Raw genomic sequence first — 25547 nt, 5'->3', positions numbered from 1 at the left:
TTTTGATCTCGCAAAGCCAGTCATTTTAAACCCCCTTTTCTTGTTTTCATGGAGAAAGTTGTTACTCATCCAGGACTTATAATCACTGTGACACAGGGAGAGAGCAAAATAGGCATGTTTGCCAGAAGGATTAAAAAATAAATGTCTGAATGTCATCGGCATAGAAATGAAAACCCATGTTAAGTTTCTGGATTACCTGCCTAAGAGGGAGCATGTACCTACGGGGCAGCAGTGTGGAGTAGTGGTTAGGGCTCTGGACTCTTGACCGGAGGGTTGTGGGTTCAGTCCCAGGTGGGGGACACTGCTGCTGTACCCATAAGCAAGGTACTTTATCTAGATTGCTCCAGTAAAAACCCAACTGTATAAATGGGTAATTGTATGTAAAAATAATGTGTAAAAAATAATGTAATTGTATGTAAAAATAATGTGATATCTTGTAACAATTGTAAGTCGCCCTGGATAAGGGCGTCTGCTAAGAAATATACAATAATAAAAGAAGGGGAGCTAGGACTGAATAGCACTAAAATACACTAGAGGCACTAATCTGGATGTAAGTTAATACATTTCCCAATATCCTTTACACGCAGCTGTTTGAACTAGAGCGATACGTTTTATTTAATTTGCTTTCCTGGGAGGGCTCCAAAATAATTTTCCCTAACAGGAAATGTGTTTTAAGTGAACTTGTATTAGAGAAGTACATTACAATAAGCGACTGCTAAATTTGGCCGGGACCATGTAGAAAATTTGTAGTATCAGGAAATGTGTCTAATTGAGTTTGTTTTTTATAATAATTGACTGTAGTTCTGTTTCCTGGCATTATAATATATATATATATATATATACACACACACACACACACTTCACTCACTGGCATTGTATGCACACAGTAAATAGTTCCCTGGCATTTTATGTGTATAGTTCCCTGACACATCGATTGTATATCCCACAAGAAAAAAAAGCATGCAAAAGCAATGTGTGTGCAACATATACATGTCTCCTCATATTGTCCCCATTTGAAAAAGTTGGGCACCATAAAAGTTCACTTGGCCACCAGGTTTTGAAAGCTAGTGGCCAAATGGTCACCAGCAGCATACAGCGTGATTTGTCCCACCCTGCTTGGAAGTGTCTACCCCACAAGTATATCCGTTCTTCTCAATCTCCAGAGGAAATGTGTATGTGTGCATTCAGATAATAGTATTACTGTCGTCGGCTGAATCTTATAGGCACGCTCTTTTTGTTCAAAGTTAAAGCCTCTAAAATACTCTTTTAAAGCCAAAAAACAACAACAACAACAACAAAAAACCTGGACCATGATTGTCTTAGACATCATTTACCTTAGTGGCCTTCAGCAAAGCTATTAATAATACATTGAAAATAACCAGTAGTGTCAGGCATCTGTCTTTTTAACTTTAATATTTATGAGTCAGTCAAGTATTCAATCTTTTTTTTTTTACTATATCAAATGTATCAGTAATATATATTGTATAAATACTATAAGATCATTTACATCAACACCATTTTTGAGATGTATAAAAGTAAAACACTGTAGCATCTGAATCAAGATGGAAGAAAACAGTTTGTATACTCCTCAATGTAACCTCAAATTTAGAAAGAATATAGAGTACTACTTTTCCAACATAAGCACAGCATTCAGTCTAAAAAATTAATTTAGCAGTCTGCTAAATCAAGTTCAATTCTTAAGATGAAAATAAAAGTAAGAAACAACATTTAAACTAGCTCAGGTGATTTATACAAAACTGTATCATTCTGTCTTTAAATAGTTTTTTTTTTTTTTTTTAAACTGATAGAAGGAAGATATAACCCAACACTTTAATCAGAGTGCTTTAGGGTTGGTTAATAGAAAGCCTATATATTGATTTATCTAACCTGTGTGCCACTTGCTGAAGATTTTTGGATAATAAACTGTTTCAAGTTGCTTTGGACATAATTAAATTGACTCTTACTGTTCTATTCAGTAGCAGTATTTAATGGCAGTCATCAAACTAAAAAGCTTATGTCTGTTTGATTATAAGTAAATGTAACCCTTGTTAACCGCTTAAAAGGTCTGTAAACATTATCCTATCCAGATGAAAGCATGAGATGTAGCCTACACTGCCCATTGCATCCTTCTAGTGTTTTGGATTAGGAGTGGTGTCAGGAGGAATTAAAACAGCTTTGGCATGTGTGTGTTTGCTTTTATTTGTTTAAACCATGCTGCATTTTGCTCAGATTTTAGGTTTGTTTTGTCAGTGACTCACTCAACTTTTTCTTTTCATTCTCTTCTTTTGGTGTCCCTCAATTTCTCTGTCTCAATAATCCTCTCTCTTGTGTTTCTATACTTTACTTTTCTACCAGCGGCCCTCAGAGCATTCTAAAGTAAGTACAGTATTTATCCAAGCAGAGTGTGTTGTTGCTGCTACTGTTGTTGTTGTTTATTATTATTATTATTATTATTATTATTATTATTATTATTATTATTATTATTATTTTTACACTTCAGAAGTATTCTGTGCATTTACATTGCTAGAAAAATACTCTCTATAAAATCAGGAAGACAATCTTTGCCTAGTTGGTTCTAGTCTAGAATTGTTTGGATGTCAAACACTATTTTAAAAGTATCTAAAAATGTAAGTGCTTTGTCCATTTTATATATTCTAAATACATTCTAAATACATTTGAATGTAACATGTTTTAGAGCAAGGAGTGACTCTTGGCTGTCAGAAGTTTAGATTATATAAATTACTGTGAGGCAAGAACCAGAAGACATGCCAGTTATGCAATAAATTAAAGAATTCAACCTGAATGTAGTTATTAGCATTTCTATTTTTATCCTGTTTCCAAACAGCTAGTTTGAATAGGATTAGGGTTGCTATGTTTATACTGCTTAGGAAACTGATTATTAATCTGGTCAGAGGTACTGCACTAGTAGGAAAGTACAGAGTATTGGTTGTTGGACTGAAAGAGAAGCGTGCTATGCTTTTGGTTTTGTTTTCAGTAAGATATTTTAATGTGCAAGACAGATGTCTGCTGCACATGTAGTTTGGCAATTTGTGTCCAACCAACATTAGTCATGTCTGTGAACTGTCCATATGCACAGCATTACAGAATAGATAGTGATAAAGATTCATGGCTATACAGTAGGTTGGTGCACATTCTGGATGACCATTTAGTACTCTAGAACTTTTCTTTAGATGAACATTTAAGAGTCAAACATTTAAGGGTCAGTGTGGAGTTTTATAATCTAAACAGTGATGGTGGGGGGAGTTTTTTACCCTTTTATTATAGAAAATGGCATTTCTATCCCCGTGATTATGTATAGAGAATTAACATTTATTTAATCACAGTTGCCGGACTTGCAGATGGGGCCGAAAAACACCCCAAGTAGTCCCTTCTAAAACCACCTTTCTTCAGATATTCAAGTACAAAAGCAGGTTGAAAAGGAACTAGATAACATACATTTTAGGATATTGGACATGTAAGAAATTAAACTTTGCGGAAATGTAAATGGTGTAAAAATCACTTTAGTTGTAGGAAGACTACAGAACAATTTAAGGTCATATTATAGCGACACAAGTGTTTATTTATGGGTTCAACTTTGTTTCTATTTTAAACACTGATTTTTCAATCATTAATATCTTGGCAGTCGTAGGGAGTAGAGTGGTGTCCTTTGGAACATCAATACCTTAGGACATTTTCTCTTTATATGTTTAACTGCTCTTTCATAGGATTAGTACTGGTTGAAGAAGGTACCTGGAGAAAAAACTGTTATAGCTGTAGTACTTGGCACCGAGGTTGCAGTCTGTGCTGACTTGCCTGTCCACACTACATAACAGATCTTGAGGATCGTATTCGGAAATGTTTTAATTAATCCAGCTCAAAGCGTGCACATTAAAGTACCATTTTTCATGTTTAGTCGGGCTTAATACGTACAAACACTATTAAAATAGTTTGGTTACAGTTCCTAGCAGCGCAATGGACTGTTGGACTTAATATGACATTATTCCACCATCCACTGTATTTAATGTTTAAACCCGACAAATATGGAGTCCGTGCCCACGGAAGACATAGCGCTTCTTAGCATGAACGTTATGGCTTTGTTTCTTAAAAACACAAGGTACATTTTATCATAATGTGTGTGTTTGTGTTTTGAACTCTGAAGTTCTCCTTGACCGATTTCATCGCTCCAGATTTCAATGTGCCTGATCTGATCACGTCACTCCACAATTTTACAACAAGCCTCAGAAATAGTATACGGTACAGTAGTATTGATAGTTGTTCTTACTGTACTATATAAAAGGCTTACTGGAAGAAGAATTCTGAAGGACAATCTACCTGTAGAGCTATCTAAGTGAAGCTGCCTGGCACCCGTCTCTCTCTCTCCTCTCTCCCCCCTCTCTCTCTCTCTCTCTCTCTGACTGCCATGGCCAGAAGCCTGTCATTTTTACAGATCTGTCTTGCTCACTGCCGCTCACTCATCCGACATCTTTATGAAGATGGCCACTGTCATAGATGGCTTGTAGTGGTGATGTCAGACCCGGAAGAAACACACACAGCACTGCGAGTGAAATGGTGAAGGCGCTTGCTTGCACCGGTTTATTGCAAATAAAATAAAAGGTTGAACAAAATAGAACACGGCACTTGAGGCCAAAATAAATAGACAAATAAAACAGACAGTGGACGAACACTAAACAAGTATTGTGCAAGTCCTCTCGCACGAGTAGTGTTTGTTATTTTTCTCTTACTTTTATAATTACTTTCTCCTTCTCCACACCTGTTCTCCACTCACTGAACACACAACCCCGAGTGAGTGAAACATGCATTTATATATACGATTGTGCTCGGATTCAGTTACTAATTAATTATTCACTTGAATCCCAGCACGTGAACTAATTTGTGCAATCCCCGTGCTCACATACTATTACATACCTTATCTGCACGTGAAGTGATTGTGCAATCCCCGTGCCTAAATACAACTATAGATTTTAAATCACTCGTGCTACACAGACCCATTTATATCCCGTGCACCAATACCTATACACCAACATTCACACCACAAGCAACATATAACACAAAATACACACAGGGCGGGGCACACTGCCACATACTCACAAACAGGTCGTATTGTAGGGAGAATTTCAATTAGTGTTTCAATTAGCACTCTTGGTTACAAATTTCTCCCAGCCAAGATCGCATAGAGAATAATTGGCAATAAAGCATGCAACATCTTTTTATGAATTTTTATCAAAGGTTAGTTAGAATAATATGGTACAAAAACAAAAAAGAAAATTAGTATCAATATAGCACAAGTTATTATTCCCAGCAAGCAATAATATTCGGATAATATCGCAACTGTAAATATCATACATGTAAAAGCTAGCATATATTAAGTGTCAATAATTTGCTTTATCTATAAGAACCAATAATACTCAAGTCATCAAATATAACAATATGAATATGCATGGAGGATAACTGTTTCATTAAAAATGACTCTGAATATTTAAAATAAAATCCAGATTAATTTTAATAGGATATTACGAAACGCACTTCATTCTTTATCAATCGGTTGTTAAAAAAAAAAAAAAATATATATATATATATATATATATATATATAAATTAGTGATTTCCATTACACGAGAGTAGATGTTGAAACTTACTTTCATTTGAACTCGGCTCTCGCCAAGATAAGCACCAACTAAGACGTAGCTTTACAGTAAACTAATGTGATCCATCTGTGTCTCTATCCATTTGCGTTTCCTTCCATATGATGATGTAGATATCCTTCTGTCTGGTGTTGATGGCTGAAGTGTAATGCTGGCTCCAGGGATCAGCTTATTTGCCTCCCTGGCGCATCAGCACACACAACGGCTACAATGCTGGCTCTGGGGATCAACCACAGTGCGGTCTCCCCAGCGCATCAGCGTGACAACCGTCTGGACTGACCGAAGTAGGGTACATCTCTGGGGTCTTCAAGTGGGCACCTTCCATCCTCGGTGTTTCGTCGACTAGCCCACAACACCTCAAGAGGGCTCGACAGTGATTCTGGCGCCCCAGCATCACCCCCCTCCGTCCCCCACTCAACTCAGCCCAGCTTACTTACCCGTACAACAGCGTTTCTTTCTTTCTATTGTGCTTGAGATCCCCAGCCAGAATCTTTCCATCTCAACCACAGCCAGTTGCTGCTCCTCTCTGCTGCTTCAGATAAGTTCTTCACTGTGCGACGCAACTCTTGGCCACTGAATCCGACGTCTCTGAGAAACCAGGTTGTAGAGTGTGCCACAAATCCTTCAAACAGAATTCAGTGACAAACACCCATTATTCTTAAACAACCCCAGCACCTCTTATTCACTTTCTTTTTTTAATCTCGTTGATTATCCTAGCTCTGTCTAGCTGGTAATTTACTTTCATGAAATATTGAAACTAGCCCTTTTGTTATAAAGCAAAGTATGACGCACGCCTTTTACGTTTCACAAACATTAACCTTTCTATGGAGGATAATCGGTGCCAAAATTTAAAAATAAATAAATAAAAATCTAAATAAATAAATACATAAATATATAAATAAATAAATAAAAATCTGAATTAATAAATACATAAATAAATAAACGAACGAACGCACCAACGGTATTGTCCTGCCCTTCCAGTGTGATTGATGCTACTGAGAAATACTAGAGTGAAAAGATTGTGCCAAAAACGAAAAACGAAACAAATAAATTTAATACATAAATGTACAGTACATTTTTCTATGTAATGTATTTCAATATTTATTTATTTATTTCATTTTTTATTTCGTTATATTTATATAGCAGAACTAATGGAAGTAATTCCATTACTCCTGGAAGTAATTTCTGGTCACGGGCCTCCCAGACTCCCACTGTGGACTTCTGCCCCCATACATTAAGTTAAGGGCTTCAAGCCCCTTAGATATTGAGCATTTTTTAAAAACATTTTTATAGTCAAACATTAGCAGAAAATAAACAGAATTTGAATTTCTTTAAAATCTCAAAATATCATTCTCTTAGGCCGCGGCAATAGTACCTAAATTATGCCCATCTGCAGCATATGAAATCGGGGTAGAGAGCAGTTGCCTTGGATCTTAACAACAAAGGAACCACGTATGAAAAAAAAAATAGTTTCAGATTTTTAAGATTGTGGTATGAAACGTAAATACATGACAGTAATTGCGGATTGGAGTGTGTATTGTAATGCAGTGAGCAGTTTTGTTCAGGTTGATTGATGTGAGTAACATTCTTCATGATTGCATCCCTGACCACCTGACTGACTGGAGAAGTCAAACTAGTGTTGAGAAGAGATGCACATTTGGAGGAATTCAAAATAAAGGTGCAGAGGGCGACTATTGGAAGCAGGCTGATACTTGATTCTTGAATGATTGTTCTTTCTCTCTAGGATTATTGAATAATTGTCCATTCGATCATTCCTATATAAACCTCAGGTAAACTCACCTGGATGTTGTCGTCGCGATCCCAGCTGTAGTTATACCGTCCACCTCCCCAACCACATTAATGCAGGCAGTCCCCCTGGTGGCTTCGTCACAGTCCATCCTGCTGATCCTGGCATCGTCAGATCAGTTCCTCGTTTAGGGGGCGGTGGCTGCTTCTTCTCCCCTTAACAGACGGGACCAGCGGACAAATTGTCCATAATCACTACTTCACCATTCCCATACAAGCAGTCATGATCCTGACATTGAATTGTACTAGGGAAACTGTGGTTTAAAATGTCAACTTTACTTACAAAAGTGTTAAAACTTGTTAGTAAGCAGTAATATTTTTTGTTTGTTTGTTTAGTTTTTTTTGTAGTTTTTCTCTACAAGAAAATGTATACATTAACACTGCAGTATATAAAAAAAAACCCTTGAAATATTATATATATATATATATATATATATATATATATATATATATATATATATATATATATATATATATACAGTACTGTGCAAAAGTTTTAGGCAGGTGTGAAAAAATGCTGTAAAGTAAGAATGCCTTCAAAAATAGACATGTTAATAGTTTATATTTATCAATTAACAAAATGCAAAGTGAGTGAACAGAAGAAAAATTTACATCAAATCAATATTTGGTGTGACCACCCTTTGCCTTCAAAACAGCATCAATTCTTCTAGGTACACTTGCACACAGTTTTTGAAGGAACTCGGCAGGTAGGTTGGCCCAAACATCTTGGAGAACTAACCACATCTTCTGTGGATTTAGGCAGCCTCAGTTGCTTCTCTCTCTTCATGTAATCCCAGACAGACTCGATGATGTTGAGATCAGGGCTCTGTGGGGGCCATACCATCACTTCCAGGACTCCTTGTTCTTCTTTACTCTGAAGATAGTTCTTAATGACTTTCGCTGTATGTTTGGGGTCGTTGTCATGCTGCAGAATAAATTTGGGGCCAATCAGATGCCTCCCTGATGGTATTGCATGATGGATAAGTATCTGCCTGTACTTCTCAGCATTGAGGAGACCATTAATTCTGACCAAATCCCCAACTCCATTTGCAGAAATGCAGCCCCAAACTTGCAAGGAACCTCCACCATGCTTCACTGTTGCCTGCAGACACTCATTCGTGTACCGCTCTCCAGCCCTTCGGCGAACAAACTGCCTTCTGCTACAGCCAAATATTTCAAATTTTGACTCATCAGTTCAGAGCACCTGCTGCCATTTTTCTGCACCCCAGTTCCTGTGTTTTTGTGCATAGTTGAGTCGCTTGGCCTTGTTTCCACATCGGAGGTATGGCTTTTTGGCTGCAAGTCTTCCATGAGGCCACTTCTGACCAGACTTCTCCGGACAGTAGATGGGTGTACCAGGGTCCCACTGTTTTCTGCCAATTCTGAGCTGATGGCACTGCTGAACATCTTCCGATTGCGAAGGGAAGTAAGCATGATGTGTCTTTCATCTGCTGCAGTAAGTTTCCTTGGCCGACCACTGCGTCTACGGTCCTCAACGTTGCCCGTTTCTTTGTGCTTCTTCAAAAGAGCTTGGACAGCACATCTGGAAACCCCTGTCTGCCTTGAAATTTCTGCCTGGGAGAGACCTTGCTGATGCAGTATAACTACCTTGTGTCTTGTTGCTGTGCTCAGTCTTGCCATGGTGTATGACTTTTGACAGTAAACTGTCTTCAGCAACCTCACCTTGTTAGCTGAGTTTGGCTGTTCCTCACCCAGTTTTATTCCTCCTACACAGCTGTTTCTGTTTCAGTTAATGATTGTGTTTCAACCTACATATTGAATTGATGATCATTAGCACCTGTTTGGTATAATTGTTTAATCATACACCTGACTATATGCCTGACTTTGTGCAAGTGTACCTAGAAGAATTGATGCTGTTTTGAAGGCAAAGGGGGGTCACACCAAATATGGATTTGATTTAGATTTTTCTTCTGTTCACTCACTTTGCATTTAGTTAATTGATAAATATAATCTATTAACATGTCTATTTTTGAAAGCATTCTTACTTTACAGCATTTTTTCACACCTGCCTAAAACTTTTGCACAGTACTGTGTATATATAGATAGATACACCTGTGTTGTTTCTGTATATTGACGTACCTGAGCAGGTGTGTAACGCACCCCTAGCTAATGCTACTGTATATTCCGTGGCAAGATGAGAGAAAAAAAATGTTGCAGCTATTTAGGGAAGTGCTTGATGCGCTCTCTCCCCGGAAGGGGTAGCACACTGTGGTTTTAAGCTTGTAGAAAAAATGGTTAAAATTGTGTCAAAATCGTAATTGTTGTGGGGGCTCCTGAGTGGCGCATCCAGTAAAAGCACTTGCGTAGAGTGCAGGATGCTTCCTATAGTCTGGACGTCGCGAGTTCGAGTCCAGGCTATTCCTTTGCCGACAGAGGACGGGAGCTCCCAGGGGGCTGCGCTCAATTGACCGAGCGTCGCCCGGGGGGAGGGAGGGTTAGGTCGGCCAGGGTGTCCTCGGCTCACCGCACACCAGCGACCCCTGTAGTCTGGCCGGGCGCCTGCGGGCTTGCCTGTAAGCTGCCCGAGAGCTGCGTTGTCCTCCGACGCTGTAGCTCTTGGGTGGCTGCACGGTGAGTCCGCAGTGTGAAAAAAAAGTGGTTGGCTGATGGCACACACTTCGGAGGACAGTGTGTGTTCGTCTTCGCCCTCCCGAGTCAGCGCAGGGGTGGTAGCGGTGAGCTGAGCATAATAATATAATTGGCCATTCCAAATTGGGAGAAAATAATAAAAATAATTGGCAACAACTAAATTAAATTAAAAAAAAAAAAAAAAAAATCGTAATTGTTGTGTACAAGGATTGCTGATAGTGTGCTACGGGTGTACATACGTATTTGGAACTGGAATGTTTATCTACATTGATTTAAATGATTGCCAAACACCTGTCTCCAAAATTACTCATGCTGCTCTGGCCCTTAGGGCTTGTGTGACAGGTCCCTAAATCTGTTTTTTTAGGGTAATAGGACGGAAAGGTAACATTTGTTATATACATAATAATAAAAATGGTTTTAAAAACACCAAATTCCCATTGGGCTTATTTTTTATTTTATTTTTTTATTGACTTTAAGTATTACTATGCTCGACAACAACTATAAAATCGTTACCTTCACTAAAAATGTGCACAGATTAATCTACCGGTTAATTAACTAATGCCCATAAATTAACAGATCAAAATTTTTAATTGAGTGAGCCCTATATATATATATACACACATACATATACATGTTTTACATACCCCAATGGAAATTTATAATTTCTAGAAATTTCTCAAAAACAAAGAATTTTTGTAGCATAACTTTTTGCTTTTGTGGATGAGGAAAAAAAGTTACAAGAAATAGATGTCTACAATTATTTAGTTCAGCAATTTTTTTTTTTTTACAAAACTCAATAAATGATAATTCAAAAGTATTCATACCCTTTGATGCTATAATAGTATTGTCTACAAGGTAGTAGAAATTTCAATATGATAATGCAGAACCTAATTCTAGAAAAGTCTAGAAAATGCTGGATTGTAGGTGAACATTCTTAGAGTATAAAAGGGTTAGGCATAGGATGATTGCTGTCATTACCAATAAGTCAATATGGGAAAAAGTAAAGTTGAAAACACTCCCCAGAGTGTTTTTTTGTGTGTCTTGAACATAAATAATAATACTACACCAGCATAAAAATATGTTCTGGTGAGAATTCCACACCTGCACTTGGGTATTGTAGTGTTACCATGTTTTGAGTTAACATAGGATTACTGAGTGTTATGTTACAACACTGCCATCTAGGGGATTGAGGGTTTACTTCCTGGGTAGTAATGCTCATGTTACTTTAATACAGCCAGGTTGTTCAGTTTATACTCGGACTCCCGTCCTCTTTAGTAATTGTACAGGAATACTTTGGTATTCTCCATCAGTGCTCGGCGCGCACTCTGGTGATGCCCGGCACGCGCTGGCTTCTAAACCCTGACGTGCGTCAGCTTCAGTAATTCCATGTACGCATTGGCTTTTTCTGTCCATACCAGTTTTTAACTTGATGCTTCTCTGTGCCCATTGCTGTATCCGATCTGCAATATAGTACTGTGGTTAATAATAGTGTATTCCAAGGAGTGGTTAAAGTGGGGCGGTATGTACTGGTATGCATACCAGCACAAAAAAAACTGATATTGTGCCATACCGGGAAAAGAAAAGAAAAAATCTAGGGGGAAAAAAATATCTAAATATTCTACTGCTGCAAAACACCCTAGCTGGACCTTTAGTTTCGAACAAAAAAACTTTGTCTTTAGTGTCTACATAGCATAAGTATGTTTTACCTCAGGTCATGCCCTTATTCTCCGAAAGCACTTTCCCTGTAGGTCACTGTACCCGCAAATTTTGGGCATTACTTATGTGTGTTGGAAATCGTACCAGTCAAATCCTACTAATGTATTTCGTGTTGAATTTCGTCCATTCTATTTTTGTGTAATAGTTTTATGACATCAAAATGAAAAGTGCAGTCTAGGCCAGCCAAAGCAATCTAAGAGTGAGCAATCACAGAGTGACGATTCTGACAGTTTGGACAAAACAAAAGCATCAGACCTACAAAAAGAAGTCGCCACCAAGCCCAAACTAAATCAGCAAACTTCTCATCAGCCAGGATCTTCACTCTGTACAAGAGCAAAGAAACTCCCCCGCAAGTATTAATTCTGTTGATTGTTGGAGTAAACAACAATATCTGGAATACAAAGAGAAATATAATGAGCTGTTTTCGAAAGGTTATGTCGTGATGCAAATAAATGAAATACTGTCTAGTTATGGTGTTACATGAGCCCCTCAGTGGGTAGCATAGTATATTCCTGTTTGGAAGCACCCCAAAACTTCAACAGCAGTCACTAAAAAAAATATTTTAAATATTGAATTGACAATAATATAATCGAAAAAGAGAACCCCAGCACCCAGCAGATGAGAAGCCTGAGAAAAGACCTGTTGGTTGCTGGTTTTGATCAGAAACTGGGGAAGGTAGCTGTAACTGGGCTTTAATTATTTTTAAATAATAATAATATATTCAACAGATTATTATCCTTTACATCTCTCTTGTTCTAATTCCTCAGTTTGTGCAAACTGTCCACTCCTTGCAACAGTTCATCTGTCTCTTCGTATAAGCTAATGTACCTTGCATATGGTACTGCACATTCTCAATGCATTTTACCTAGCTAGAATTCATTTGCTGTGTCAACAGTATAGCCAATTTTTGTATGAACCACTATAGCTGTATTATATAACACAAAATCATTAAGCGGTTCCCATTATGCACTAGCCTGCTTTATATTTCCACCCTTACACACAATCCTGTTCTATAACTTGCCAAGCAAAACTGATTAAAAAAAAAAAAGGTTATCATGCTTTCCTTTCTCCTCGTCTTAATCTTGTTTTGTTGATCTTTTCACAATCAAAAAATTAAGTTGTTGGTCTGCAATAGTTACAAAAAGTAAACTAAGGTGCAAGTGTTAATCTTATGTTCATGTAAACGGACTGGTTGACAAAGATTTGGATATTGCAAGCACTTGTGTTAATGAATGCCCATACCACATTTTATCACAACTGAATGAGTGACTCTCAGGTTTTACTGTAGTTAAAACAAACATATAGGTGTGTAAAAAGAAACATTACTGAAGCTAAGAGGTAGCAAAATTAATTTTAAAACCACCCTTAATAAAACATATTCAGCAGCAGATGATCATTGAAGCAAAATAGATTGTCACTGCTCCCCATGTCATGGAACTTTTCCTTGTTAACTGTCTTGTTGCTAAGGTTTTAAAATAAAGTGTGTAACCTCTGCAAGTTCCACTGTTTCCCTTATCATTGAATGCTATCCTGCCCATCACATCTCTGTATATATGCTAAAGGCCTAACTTGAATACAGCTGAGTTATGGCTGGTATGGCATTTCCTGACTTTTGTGACTTTAAGCTGCACCATTTGAAGTTCATTTAATTGTCATTTTTTGTAAGGAATGTCTTGACTTGTGTGGCTTCAAGCTTATACCATATTTTTAAACTAGTTTTTTGTAATGAATATAAACTTATGCTTTCAACTCAGGGTTCTATGTATGTTGCCTGTAATTATGTTCTCTCTCACATCTTTCACTTTCTTTTCCTGTTTGCTTTTCTGGCATATGCTGAATTTTTTCAACCTCCTGTTCCACTTTACACCCTTCCTAAGGAAAAATCCACTTAGAAGGTAATTTGTTTTGGAAACAAACAAGAAAGCAAATGTATTCATAAGTGTGGCAAGGCAAAAGCCCTGCTTGTGTTCAAAATGTGTGTAGGAATGCAAGGTTGGCAGGGATGGGGTTAATTCTGTCCCTGCCAACAATCACAGGTGTGGCCATTCCCAAATTAAGCAATTGAGTGCTATTTGGGATGTGGCGACCTGTATAAAGGAAGAGCAAATTATCTGCTTGGGGAAGAGAGTTAGGGGAGTGTTTTTGACCTGTGTGTTTATCTGTGTTTTGGTTGATCTTTGTAGTAAAGGCGAATGCACAGCCTACAAGAGTATAGTGTTTTGTTTAAACTGTTTATTTTGGCCCTTGTGCCTGTTTTGTTTATTCCTGTGTGCGCTTCACCGCAAAAAAAAAAAAACAACAACAAACGATTTTGTGCTTCCTTTATACATGTGGCCACTCTCTAATTAGCACTCAATTACCTAATTGGGGAATGGCCACACCTGTGATTGTTGGCAGGGAAAGAATTAACCCCTTCCCTGCCAACCTTACATCTCACACACATTATTTAAACAAGCAAGGCTTTTGCCCTGCCACAATAAGGAATTTGTGAAGCAAACCCAGTTGTTTAAACTGTGAACCATGATGTTTGTTTATTTACTAATGTATCGATTATGAGCCTTACATATAATCCGGTAGTACACAGGGCACCAAGACAGCTATTGTGATCATATTCACACCAAATAAATGTCCTTTGTGTACTATCTCTAGGATTACATTTTAAATATCGTTCTGCAATTCTCATGTATTGTTACCATTAAATAATTACACACAGTTAGCCAATACAAGTATAGTGGCACCATAATTAAAATTGTATCGGTTATGTAAGGAATGTGTATTTTCTGGATAAACAGCAAAATAATTGTTCATTATTTATAAAATATGCATTTTAAAGTACAAAATGTGGGATACTCCTAAAATGAATAATTATTGTCTTTGTTTTGGCTATTTAGAGCACCAAGAAAACCCATTGTGGACACGGATATTGAATTTAACCATGTTCCCACTCACGGAGACGCCAGTAAGAAACGCCTGATCGAGGACACTGAAGACTGGCATCCTCGGACAGGCACTTCCCAGTCGCGCTCCTTCCGCATCCTGGCCCAGATCACTGGCACTGAACGCAGTACGTCAAATTGTTATAGGCTGGGGATACAAAAAAATGAGTATCTACAATAGTGACTGCCCATACAGCTGTACATTGAACGTTGTACCAGTTTTGACTGTCACTATTACAAAAAACAACTGGGTAACATTTGGGGCATGTAGCAGGATAGCGTCAGAAAGGGGACTCGGAGTCAGGAAAGCTGTGCACTTTTGAAAGACAAACAAAACACAGGAACAAACAATCAGGCACAGTGGCCAAAATAAAAGGTTTACACATAACAATCACCGACCAGTACGGCAATTGCACCGCACACAGAGTTTAACAACTCACCACCTCAAATACCTTCACCAAACACAGGCATTCTCCTTGCTTTTATACAAGTGGCCACTCCCCAATTAGCATAAATTACCTAACTGGGGAATGGCCACAGCTGTGATTGCTGGCAGGGCCAAATTTAATCCCACCCCTGCCAACCTTACATTCCCACACACACTGTTTACAGACACCACAGCACTTGTGAGATATCTTGCATATTAAAAGTATTTTCAAGGAGAAGACAATCTATTCAGAGATACCATTGGGCTGTGAAATATTTTTTTAGTCACTGTACCTTGAACTTTCCTCTTTATTGGATTACTGGGGCTATTACTGTAATGTGTAGATGCACTTCACATTTTCACAGAGGTACTTAATATGTTACCTGCTGATTCAATTCAGTTTTGAGAGATTGAAATTGTAGTTGTGTAGAAACATAAAATGAAATATGACAACATATAAATTAACCCATAGGACTGAATTTTGATGGCTGAATAGATTAGCATTGAAAGCATAATTCTTGTACAGTTGTAATCAGCTGCTATTTATTTTTTAAAGGGTAGGAGGCTTTGTTTGTTCCAACTGCTTCTTAGAAGAAAAGTGTTAAGGCTTACCCTTAAACTGAGCAACTGTATAAGTCATAACCATGTAAGATTTCCATCAAGACTCAGCATCAATGGAATTGATTCCATTTCTTGTCATTGTCTGCTATGCATTCTTTGTTACTGTAAATAGAGTATGACATTTTACCATTATAACCAAGGGTTAAAATAACTGTACCTCAGGAAGGCTAGGTTTCAAGAAAGTATAACTTACTGAAAGATCAGATGCTGCTCAACTGTGTACCTCCTTAAATGGAATGAGTAATTGTTTGGCATGCCTGTTGTTTCTTTTTGTTACTTAAGGCAATAGGCACTCATTCCAGTTTTATAGTTTTAGTCAAGTAGTGTGTAAAAAAGAAAAATATTGACCTATATAGCATGTGTGTGTGTGTGTGTGTGTTTTTTAACTATATTGAATCTGCCTTGTTTTTTATGCATACACTTATGAAACATAACATTCATAAACTGACTATCTAAAATGTGTTTAAGTAGGAAGGCCGGTTCAGTGCACATTTAATCTGTTCATCCATGTATCATATTACTTCCTTTACTAATGCCAATATTTATGTTGCAGTGCAAGAACAAGAAACTGATTCTTCTAAGAAAAAGTAGGTAACTGATTTGGAATTATTTTGATTTTGTTTTGCAGCGCATGTCTGGTTGCATTTGTTGTTAATATTTGATGCATATAGAGTTTGTGATGCCCTGTATTTGTCAGACATTGTTCAAGCCCCTGGTGTCCTATCTGTATGAAGTGAGAGTATAGTCCCGACTATAAGTTCTAGGTAACTTTGGAGAATATTGTGACTTTTTTAATTTCATAATTTCTTCCTTGTGACCTGTAGCTGACTGAACTTATACAAGTGTAACAGTGTACCTACGTGTCTTTTTGTTTGTTTGTGTGTGTGTATGTATGTATTGAAATGGCTCATGTGTTCCAGTGTAATTAATCAACCTCATGGCCTGTTTTCAAGCAAGCATGACAGATGCACCAGATGACCCACAGCAGTTCACAATAGGATAATGATAACCCTGGCTCATTTCACATGCAGTAGAAGCTAGATTTAACTTGGAGCTTCTGGAACTAACAGGTCATGTATTAAGGCCTTGCTACAGCTCAATCCCACATCAACGTGAAGCAAGTTGGCTCAAACTGCTAAATTGTTCCAAATGCTTTTAAAGACCACCGTTTAGCTAAATACATTGGATATTCATTGATTTGGATCCTGTAGCTTAGCCTCATGAGTAAATTAACAAGACTGTTGACGACTATTAGCCTGTTGGACTACACCATTTGAACAGTGTTAAAAATCACTGTAAAGATAGTAAGAGTGTAGTAGCAAAACATAAATTAAAATGTATCTGTAAACAAGATTTTTCCTGTTGGTCAAAAAATTCTTAAACATAACCACTGATTGTTTTGTACTTGTTGTTAACCTACTTTTATATGTGCTGTTTGATACGATGGGCAGGATTTTCAAAAAACAGTGTTATTGTATCGGTCTCGTGCTATAGTAGCGAGAGCTTTAGTAGCAAGTGATTTTCAAACAAAATGTGTTAATTAAATCAATCCATTAATGCTTTGAAATTGAGTCGATGTTGGTAATAAACGCATTTCTCGTTCAAAAGCTTAATTGTCACAGGTCACCTACATCACTTCCTGTGTCTACGACTAAAATGGAAATAAAAAATAATGGGAATATCTAAGTTGTGTATAATTTGTAAACTTAATTTAAAATTGTGCATTTCGTCATGCAGAATGTACATTTATTTGGAACACTTCACATATAAAATTCTGATTTACAATTATCTGGCGTGTGGGTAAAAATCAGATTGCAAGGATAAAAAAATAAACAAATTACCCTCACAGCTTACTACATACAAATCTTTTAATGTGCATTTTGCAATCTTTTTTTGGTTAAAAAGAAAAAGATACCGTAAGCCATCTGTGTATGTTTGTTGGAATTTATTCTTATGATGACATCTATTTTTGTATGTATTTTAGTATGTACGATTGTAGGCTATATATACGTTTCAAGTGCCATTGGTGTTTGTAGTTGTTGTTGGTTATTATACATGTATACCATGTATGTAACCCTTCATTATCATACATGCCAACAGTACCTATATGGTCGGCACAGTCCCAATTTCCTAGCAAATGTCCTGCTTCCCGATGCATAGGAAGAAAGTCCTGATATTTACACATAGAAAAAAAATCATTTATTCTGCGCAGTAGAGTTAGTGCTTTTCGTGAGGCTGACACATCTGATGATCACTAGCTTACCGGTATACAAAGGTAAGAACGCTTCATTGTGTCTGTTTACTGTCATGCTGGTCGTGTGGTGTTGAGTTGAGGGGATACGTCTATTATTATATGACCCCTCCCATGTGTATGATGTGTATAACAACCCCCCCCCCCCCCGGGGACGAGTGCTCCGCTAAACAGTTTCCAAATGTTGGCAAGTATGCATTATATATTTATTAAGCTTTTAAAATTGATAGAACTCCCTCACCTAATACACAATTTGCCTCTGTGATAAATAAACTCAACTAGATTAGCCACCTAACACTTCCAGTATAAGAACATTTTATATGCATACAAACATGTGAAGGTGAAAGTGTACATTGTACATAAAGGGGGGAGTCTGACAACATTACAAATACGTTTAGGCAAAGTCCATGTCAATGATTTTGATCACATTCCTAGTGCATCGCTGGGTGTCCTTGATGCCTGTTCTTCATTCTTGTGTGGATTAGACACAGGTGTTAAAAGCCAAGGACGCATTGCAGATCCGCAGTCACCTAAGGAAACTTATCTAATGTTTAATCTGCCGTTTTCTATACCAAGATTTCAGTTGTAAAAATAAATCAAATCTACAGTAGAAGTCAGCTGTCATAATGTACGTATGCAGAATTCAAATAGGCTACAGTTGCATTGATAATTTCTTGGTAGAAACATTACACTATAAATATTGAATTATCGAGGTAGTCTGTAAGAAATTAACCCTGGTCCTGTACACTGTCTTTATTGTCGGTGTCACAGACGCTGTCTGTTTCAAGGTGAGTTTTATATACTCTTTCATTCATTAAAACCTTGTTTTTCCAAGTGCAAATTAGCTCCTGATAAATAATGACAACTAACACGGATTTGCTTTTAAATTCCCACACAAACAAAAGAAATAGTCGCAAGAAGCACTGCTCGTTAAGATATTAACATCATTTTGTAAATCAACATAATTTCGGAAATCACATCAGGACGATTATTTAATAATGAAATAGGCACAATGACTGCTTGAAAATGCCAAAATCAATGCTACATACCGATTTCTTGATTAACACTGGAATTATCATTTATGAACTTTTTAAAATCCTGACCGATATTTCATGTAAAGAAATTAATATTCATCCATACACAATTAATCGTCGCACCCGACAATCTAATAAATACAGGTTACTTTACAGTTTTACCAGTTTAACAAAGTTAATTCAAAATTACCTTAGTAAATCTATATATATCCTATAGGTACTACAGGACAAACATTACAACCAGAGGAATATATCCCTTGCGGTTCTTTGATATTATTTATTGGGGAAATTATGTCCAGAGATTTGGATCTGCTGCTTAGCTTGTATACATTGCCAGTAAAGATAATCATTAAGGGAAAACAAGGCTCTATGAGTACAGTCCCATGAGTATTGAAGGAAACTGGAAACAGATTGCATGGTATGTTAGCATGACATGTTGCATGGAGTTGCAGTTAAATAACTGATTTCAGAGACCCCTTTTATTCCTGTCTAACTCTTCTTTTTTATTTCTCTCTTTTCTTTCCAACACTGCTTTCTTGTTCAGGGAAAAGATGACCACTCAGATCATCGGCCCCAAATATACTGAACTGCGTGACTGGCACCATGGTGTTTCAGCCCGCTTCCTCAATGTAGATTAATGTACACTGAGCTGTGAAATCTCCAGTTTTCAGTTTCATTAACCTGCTTTGCAATGGCCTATAATATTTTACTCTTTGTTACTAGATTCAGTTTTCCTTATTTTCCCTTTTATTTCCTACTTATCTGTAAAGAAAGGAAATGCATACTCTCGGTGTGTTTGTGACTAAATGTGTCACATTATATAGGTGTGAAAATAAGAATGATTAATAGGGCAGTATCTTCAAATACTGAATTCAGGAATGCAAGACCTCTCCTTTTAAAACCTTTTTGAGTGGACATTCATTTTGTTTCCCAGTTTCAAAATTGAGCTTATATTTTTGTGGTGCATTTTTCATCCCCAAAGGTTAATTTGATCCTTATTGACTCCTTTGACCCACAGCTTTCTCAAAAGTGGTATTTAATAATTAAATAGTTGTATAGAAAGATAACTAGCTTCAGTGTCGTACTGATCTTACAGCTAAGGCCAAAAGTTTTGCATCGCCTATAGAATTAACTCATTTTGCTTCAAAAGGTCGAATGAAACCTGTTTAAAAAAGTTATGTTACCATATTGAATTACATACTGCTTTGTAGTTTTCCATATACTTAACGAAAAACTGAAAATAAATTTAAAATGTGACATTTCGAAATCTAGCATGAAATACTGTGCTACCAATATGGTTTCTGGTAGACTTTTGCAATTTATCATTTTGTAGTTTCTTTGCGTACATGGCGTTAAATAAAAAATTTAAATTATGTTCATATGTTTTATTTTTTATTATGTCTCAATCCAAAAATTGTAGGTGATGCGAACATTTTGGCCATAGCTTTACTTAATCTAAGCTTGCTCTACTCTTTTGAGTGGCAATATCTTTCCTATGTAGCAGTAAGATTGGACTGCATCTACTGATCAAAATAAAAGTAAACAGTTATCCAAATACTACCAGTTTGTCAGTGGTGAGCAGGTTAGCTATTACATACAATGAATTGTGACAATATAATTTCTCTGCACCAAGTTAGTATAACCAGGGATCCTAGGAGTCAGTTTGCTGTGGAATACTGCGGAAAAACACTTCTATTTTGTTGGATCATTTTCCTGCACTGTTTAAGGCTTGTGCAAGGCTTTTTTTGTTTGTTTGATAACCAAATCAATACACTTATCATATATAATCATCAACACGGGTAAAGGCGCACTGTCACATTCATGTTGAAACGTAGCTGCAGTTTACTTCTGTTGAACAAGCTGTTTAAAGATACCGAAAATGATAAAAATCATAAAAAAGATTGGGCAATAGCCATCCACATGACAAAGACTAACTTGAGATAAACTAGTATGAATACTATTTGTAGGTGTTTTTTATTTTTACTACACAGAAGTATTTGTAATCTTTAAAGTATGGTAAGTTTGTTTATTATTGATTGGTGGCACTGGTGAGGGTGAAACTTCCTTAGAATTTAAGTGTACCAATAAGTACTTCCTGTGTTAACTGTTATTCAATAGTACACATCTTATAATGTGACGGGGGGGGCTCCATTTTAGCCTTTTATTTTAATTGCAGAATAATGCAGTTTTTTTTTCTGAGAATTTTTTTTTTTTTTTATTGTGGAAAACTAGGATCCCTGGTCATAACCATATGGTCTAAGTGGTATTTAATGTAAGTAATTACCATTGGTACCATACCAATGTTTACAAACATGTTAATATTACACATTTTAAAAGTGTCTATTGATCAGCAAAAAATACAAACAAATAAAACCGGTCTAAAACCTGGAACGCACACTATAGCTGAAAGGGATATTAATTGCATTGTTCTTATGTGCGAGTAAAAATGCATTTGCAGTAAGGCGTGGTCTTTTATACATTGGTTGCTTCCCCAGTGACGCCAGCAATAGGGAAAACCCCAAGTAAAAAAAACAACACAGCCACAGCTTACGCTGGAGAGGAACTAGAATGCCACCATGGTTTAGTAAATACCTACAATATAGCTGTGTCACTCATATGATCATTAATAGGTGCACACATTAATATCTTGGGTGCATGTTGGTGCACCCAAGATATTAATGTAATTATGAAATAGTACTGGCAGTTTTTTCCAGTGAACCGGTAAAATAATTAAACAGCATGACCTAATACATCTCACAGGTATTGTTATAAGTTGATATACATGATACTGGCTCTTTTATAATAACCCCCTAGAAAGCTTTGTGCAAATTATTCGTAAACTAACATGCCCTCAAAAATGACACCCCAAAGACACTGCATCCTGACATTTCATGAAGCATAGCGAGTGTGTGCTTATACATTTGTGTTTATTGGTACTAAGGAATGTTGAAATAGGTTGGCTTTCACTGGAGTATTATCTTGACTGTTCACTGCAAGAGGTGGATATTGTTTTTGATAAGGAAAGTGAGGAGGTTATTACCTGTATGTCAGTGATGGTGATTGACTGTAAATGCTCAAGCAATCGACATTTGTTATAATGTTTGATTAGGTATGTATGTATTAAACGCGCTGTCTCCCTGGAATGTAGACAGTGGACGCTTCCAGCTGTTTGGTAATGCAGGTTGGTTTTTAAACTGTAATGTATTGTATTCTAGAAATATACTCACCTAATATATGCTGATTTTAAAAAATAACATAGTATTTTAATAAACTTTATTTTAACCTAAAGCTCTCCTCTGTTCCTTATTGTTTCTTATTTCTTGATTCTGGATATGTGTGTCTCATTTCTACCTGTCTGCCCTGTTCACAAGACAACTCTTTAAACAGACTGCTTTTTTAGTTTTTTTGGATTTTATTTTTCAAGCAGTTTCAGAAAAAAAGGTTTAATAAGGGCAGCATTGTGGAGTAGTGGTTAGGGCTCTGGACTCTTGACCGGAGGGTCGTGGGTTCAATCCCCAGTGGGGGACACTGCTGTTGTACCCTTGAGCAAGGTACTTTACCTAGATTGCTCCCGCAAACACCCAACTGTATAAATGGGTAATTGTATGTAATGTGAAATAATGTATAATGTGATATCTTGTAACAGTTGTAAGTCGCCCTGGATAAGGGCGTCTGCTAAGAAATAAATAATAATAATAATAATATTTCTAAACATGAGAATAGACTGTAAACCCTCTTCACAATAGTAAAGTAGAGTTTGATTAATAACCAACCTAATTATATTAATCACAATAGTCAATGTAAATTGTGAGAAGTTTTGTGAATAAGGCCACTTTCTGTTCTTTTTTTCTCATTTCAACTCTGTCCTCCTTTACTTGTTTACTTAGGGATTATCAGACACACAATGGAGAGGGCAGGTAATTCCAGATAAAATAACTGGTATTTGTTTTTGCCTTATAGACCACTTTTATTAACATGTCACAAAACCGATTGCTCCTTAAGAATGCATTGTTTGCTCACTTGCTTAAAAAAGGTACTTCTTTCTACTAAAGTTCACTCTTATATGTACTAGGTCAGGCGACAGGTTCTCTACAGTGGACCTCAAGGATGCCTACTTACACATCCGTATAAGACCCGGCCATAGGAAGTACTTGCAGTTCACCTTTCAAGGCACCGCACGCTATTCAGCCTCTCTCTAGTTCCTCGCACTTTTTCAAAGTGCATGGATGCTATATTGGCCTCTCTGACACTAAAATGCATCAGAGTGCTCAATTACCTGGACAACTGGCTGATATGTGCCGAGTCACCAGCACAAGCAGTATTGCACATAGGACTGGTCACCAACCACCTCCAACGGTTAAGCATAAAGGTGAACCAGTTGAAAAGCCGGTTAATGGCCTCTCAAAGGGCTGTCTATCTCAACGTAATCGTCAGTTCCTGAAACATGATCTCCAATCTGTCAGACAACAGAATCTAGAGGCTAACTGTCTGCTTGGAGCTGTTTCAGCTCAACGCAGCGGTGAGGGTACTGGCCTTCCAGAGACTTCTGGGCCTGATGGCAGCAGCATCTCAGGTCCTCCCCTTAGGGCTCTTACACATGCGCCCTCTCCAAGCCTGGTTCAACCACAGGGTCCAGCACCTTGTCTTAGAACGCCACTGCTTACTCACAGTGTCTTGTCACTGTATGGAGGCTCTCTCGTGATGGAAACAACCAGCTCATCTGTGCTTGGGTACAGCTCTGGGCTGTGTCACGAGGAGAGAGGTGGTGACTAGGGATGCTTCCAGCCTAGGTTGGGGCGCTGTCTGGAACGGCTTGGGAATGAGTGTGGGAAAACCCATGGAAGGGTCTCCACATAAATGTTTTGCAGCTGCGGGCAGTTCATCTGGCCCTGCAGCATTTTTCCCGAGAGATGCAAGGGAGACGTGTTGATCCATACAGACAACACCACAGTGGTGGCTTACATCGACCACCAGGGGGGTCTCCGGTCTCTCTGTCTCAATCATGCTGCCTTTGCTATGGCATCACAAGCACTTGCTTTCAATAAAAGCAGTTCATCTGCCAGGGGTGAGGAACTGTGCAGCGGACCTCTCCAGGGGCCCCCACAGTTTGAAATGGCGACTTCACCCAGAGGTTGTGAACTTCATCTGGGAGAGGTTCAGGTGCACAGAGATAGATCTCTTTGTGACCCAGGAGTCCATCCATTGTCCCCACTGGTATTCCTTAGAGGAGAGCGGTCACCCGCTCGGACTCTCCTCTATGCTTTCCCACCATTGCCACTGCTTCCACTGTGCGTGGTGAAGATCAGGCAAGATCGTGCCCTGGTGCTCTTAGTAGTCAAAAAGTGGCCCAGGTTCTTGACACTGGCCCAGATCCTGTTCGGTCAGCCGTGGGAGCTGCCGGGCCGTCGCAACCTGCTGGGCCAGGCACAAGGGACTCTGTGTCATCCAGATCCATCAGCTCTGCAGCTTTCGGTCTGGTCCCTGAGTGGAGACATTTGAGCTGTCTTGGGTTATCTGACAAAGTCAATGGGGTATATTCCTGACGTGGTGTCAGTTGCGTGAACTGGCCCCACGACTTGCCCCATGGCTGATATCCTGCAATTTTTGCAGGAACTTTTTGATAAAGGGAAATCTCCCTCCACGCTTAAGGTCTACCTGGCAGCTATCTCAGCTTGCCATATTAAAATGGACTCCCCAGGAGCACACTTCCTTGCGGGACAGTTTTTGAAGGGTGCTCGGGGTTTAAGACCCCCTAGAAAGGACCTTGTCCCTCCTTGCTGGTGACTTAATGTAGTGCAGGATGCGCTTACAAAACCGCCATTTGAGCCCCTATATTCAGCAGAGCTGAAATTCATGTTATTAAGACAGCTTTCCTGCTTGCTGTTACCTCCGCTAAGCGGGTAGGTGAAATGCAAGCATTCTTAACAGCAAAAGCCTGTTTGTTTTTTTGCGGATGCTAGAACTAAGGTTACTCTCCACACTAATCCTTCTTTTGGAGCATTGAAAGCCTTCCATCCACCTCCTTTCCAGTCTGACAGAGAGAGAAAGTTCCATACGTTGTCTGGTTAGGGCACTTGCGTATTATGCTGACTGCACCCAGAGTTTGCGGCAATCAGAGCAATTGTTTATGAAAAGATGATGGCGCTGAGCCTTCTGCGTCACTCATATTTATCTCCTGGGGGCAGAGACAACATCTGACGCAGATGGGGATCTGAAAGGAGTAGCTTAAATATAAGTGTTCAGGTAATTCAGTCTCTAAGAGATTATATCTAGGGGTCTACCTAAATCGCGGAAATCGGGAAATTGAGGGGTCACCGTGAAATTCACCTCTTTTAGGGGCCAACGCATACCAGACAAGTACAGAGAGAAAAACAAGAAGCCTCGTTTAAATGAACTACTGCACAACGCAAGTGACACAAACTACGTATCTTCCTTCTGTAGATAGCCTTTTTTATTCTTTCGCTGTCCTGTGTGCATTGCACTT

The 25547-nt window shown here is 38.1% G+C and overlaps 1 protein-coding gene across 4 annotated transcripts in view; it reads left to right on the top strand.

The window, feature by feature from the left end:
• LOC117409409 (PDZ and LIM domain protein 5-like) overlaps positions 1 to 25547 on the top strand; it is a 196221-nt gene that overhangs the window by 116774 nt on the left and 53900 nt on the right. For 3 of the 4 annotated variants that reach the window (XM_034905766.2, XM_034015408.3, XM_034905764.2), the window contains exons 6-9: positions 2356 to 2376; positions 13672 to 13689; positions 14686 to 14858; positions 16332 to 16365. In XM_034905766.2, coding sequence (XP_034761657.2) covers positions 2356 to 2376; positions 13672 to 13689; positions 14686 to 14858; positions 16332 to 16365 — 246 coding nt within the window. The remainder of the gene's footprint in view (positions 1 to 2355; positions 2377 to 13671; positions 13690 to 14685; positions 14859 to 16331; positions 16366 to 25547) is intronic. The other variant, XM_034015405.3, reaches the window with a different exon arrangement.

Source organism: Acipenser ruthenus, chromosome 2 (genome assembly GCF_902713425.1).
Source record: "Acipenser ruthenus chromosome 2, fAciRut3.2 maternal haplotype, whole genome shotgun sequence".
In the NCBI taxonomy this organism is placed as follows: domain Eukaryota; kingdom Metazoa; phylum Chordata; class Actinopteri; order Acipenseriformes; family Acipenseridae; genus Acipenser; species Acipenser ruthenus.
The sequence above is the reverse complement of the archived record's forward strand: the minus strand, read 5'-3'. Positions and strand labels throughout refer to the sequence as shown.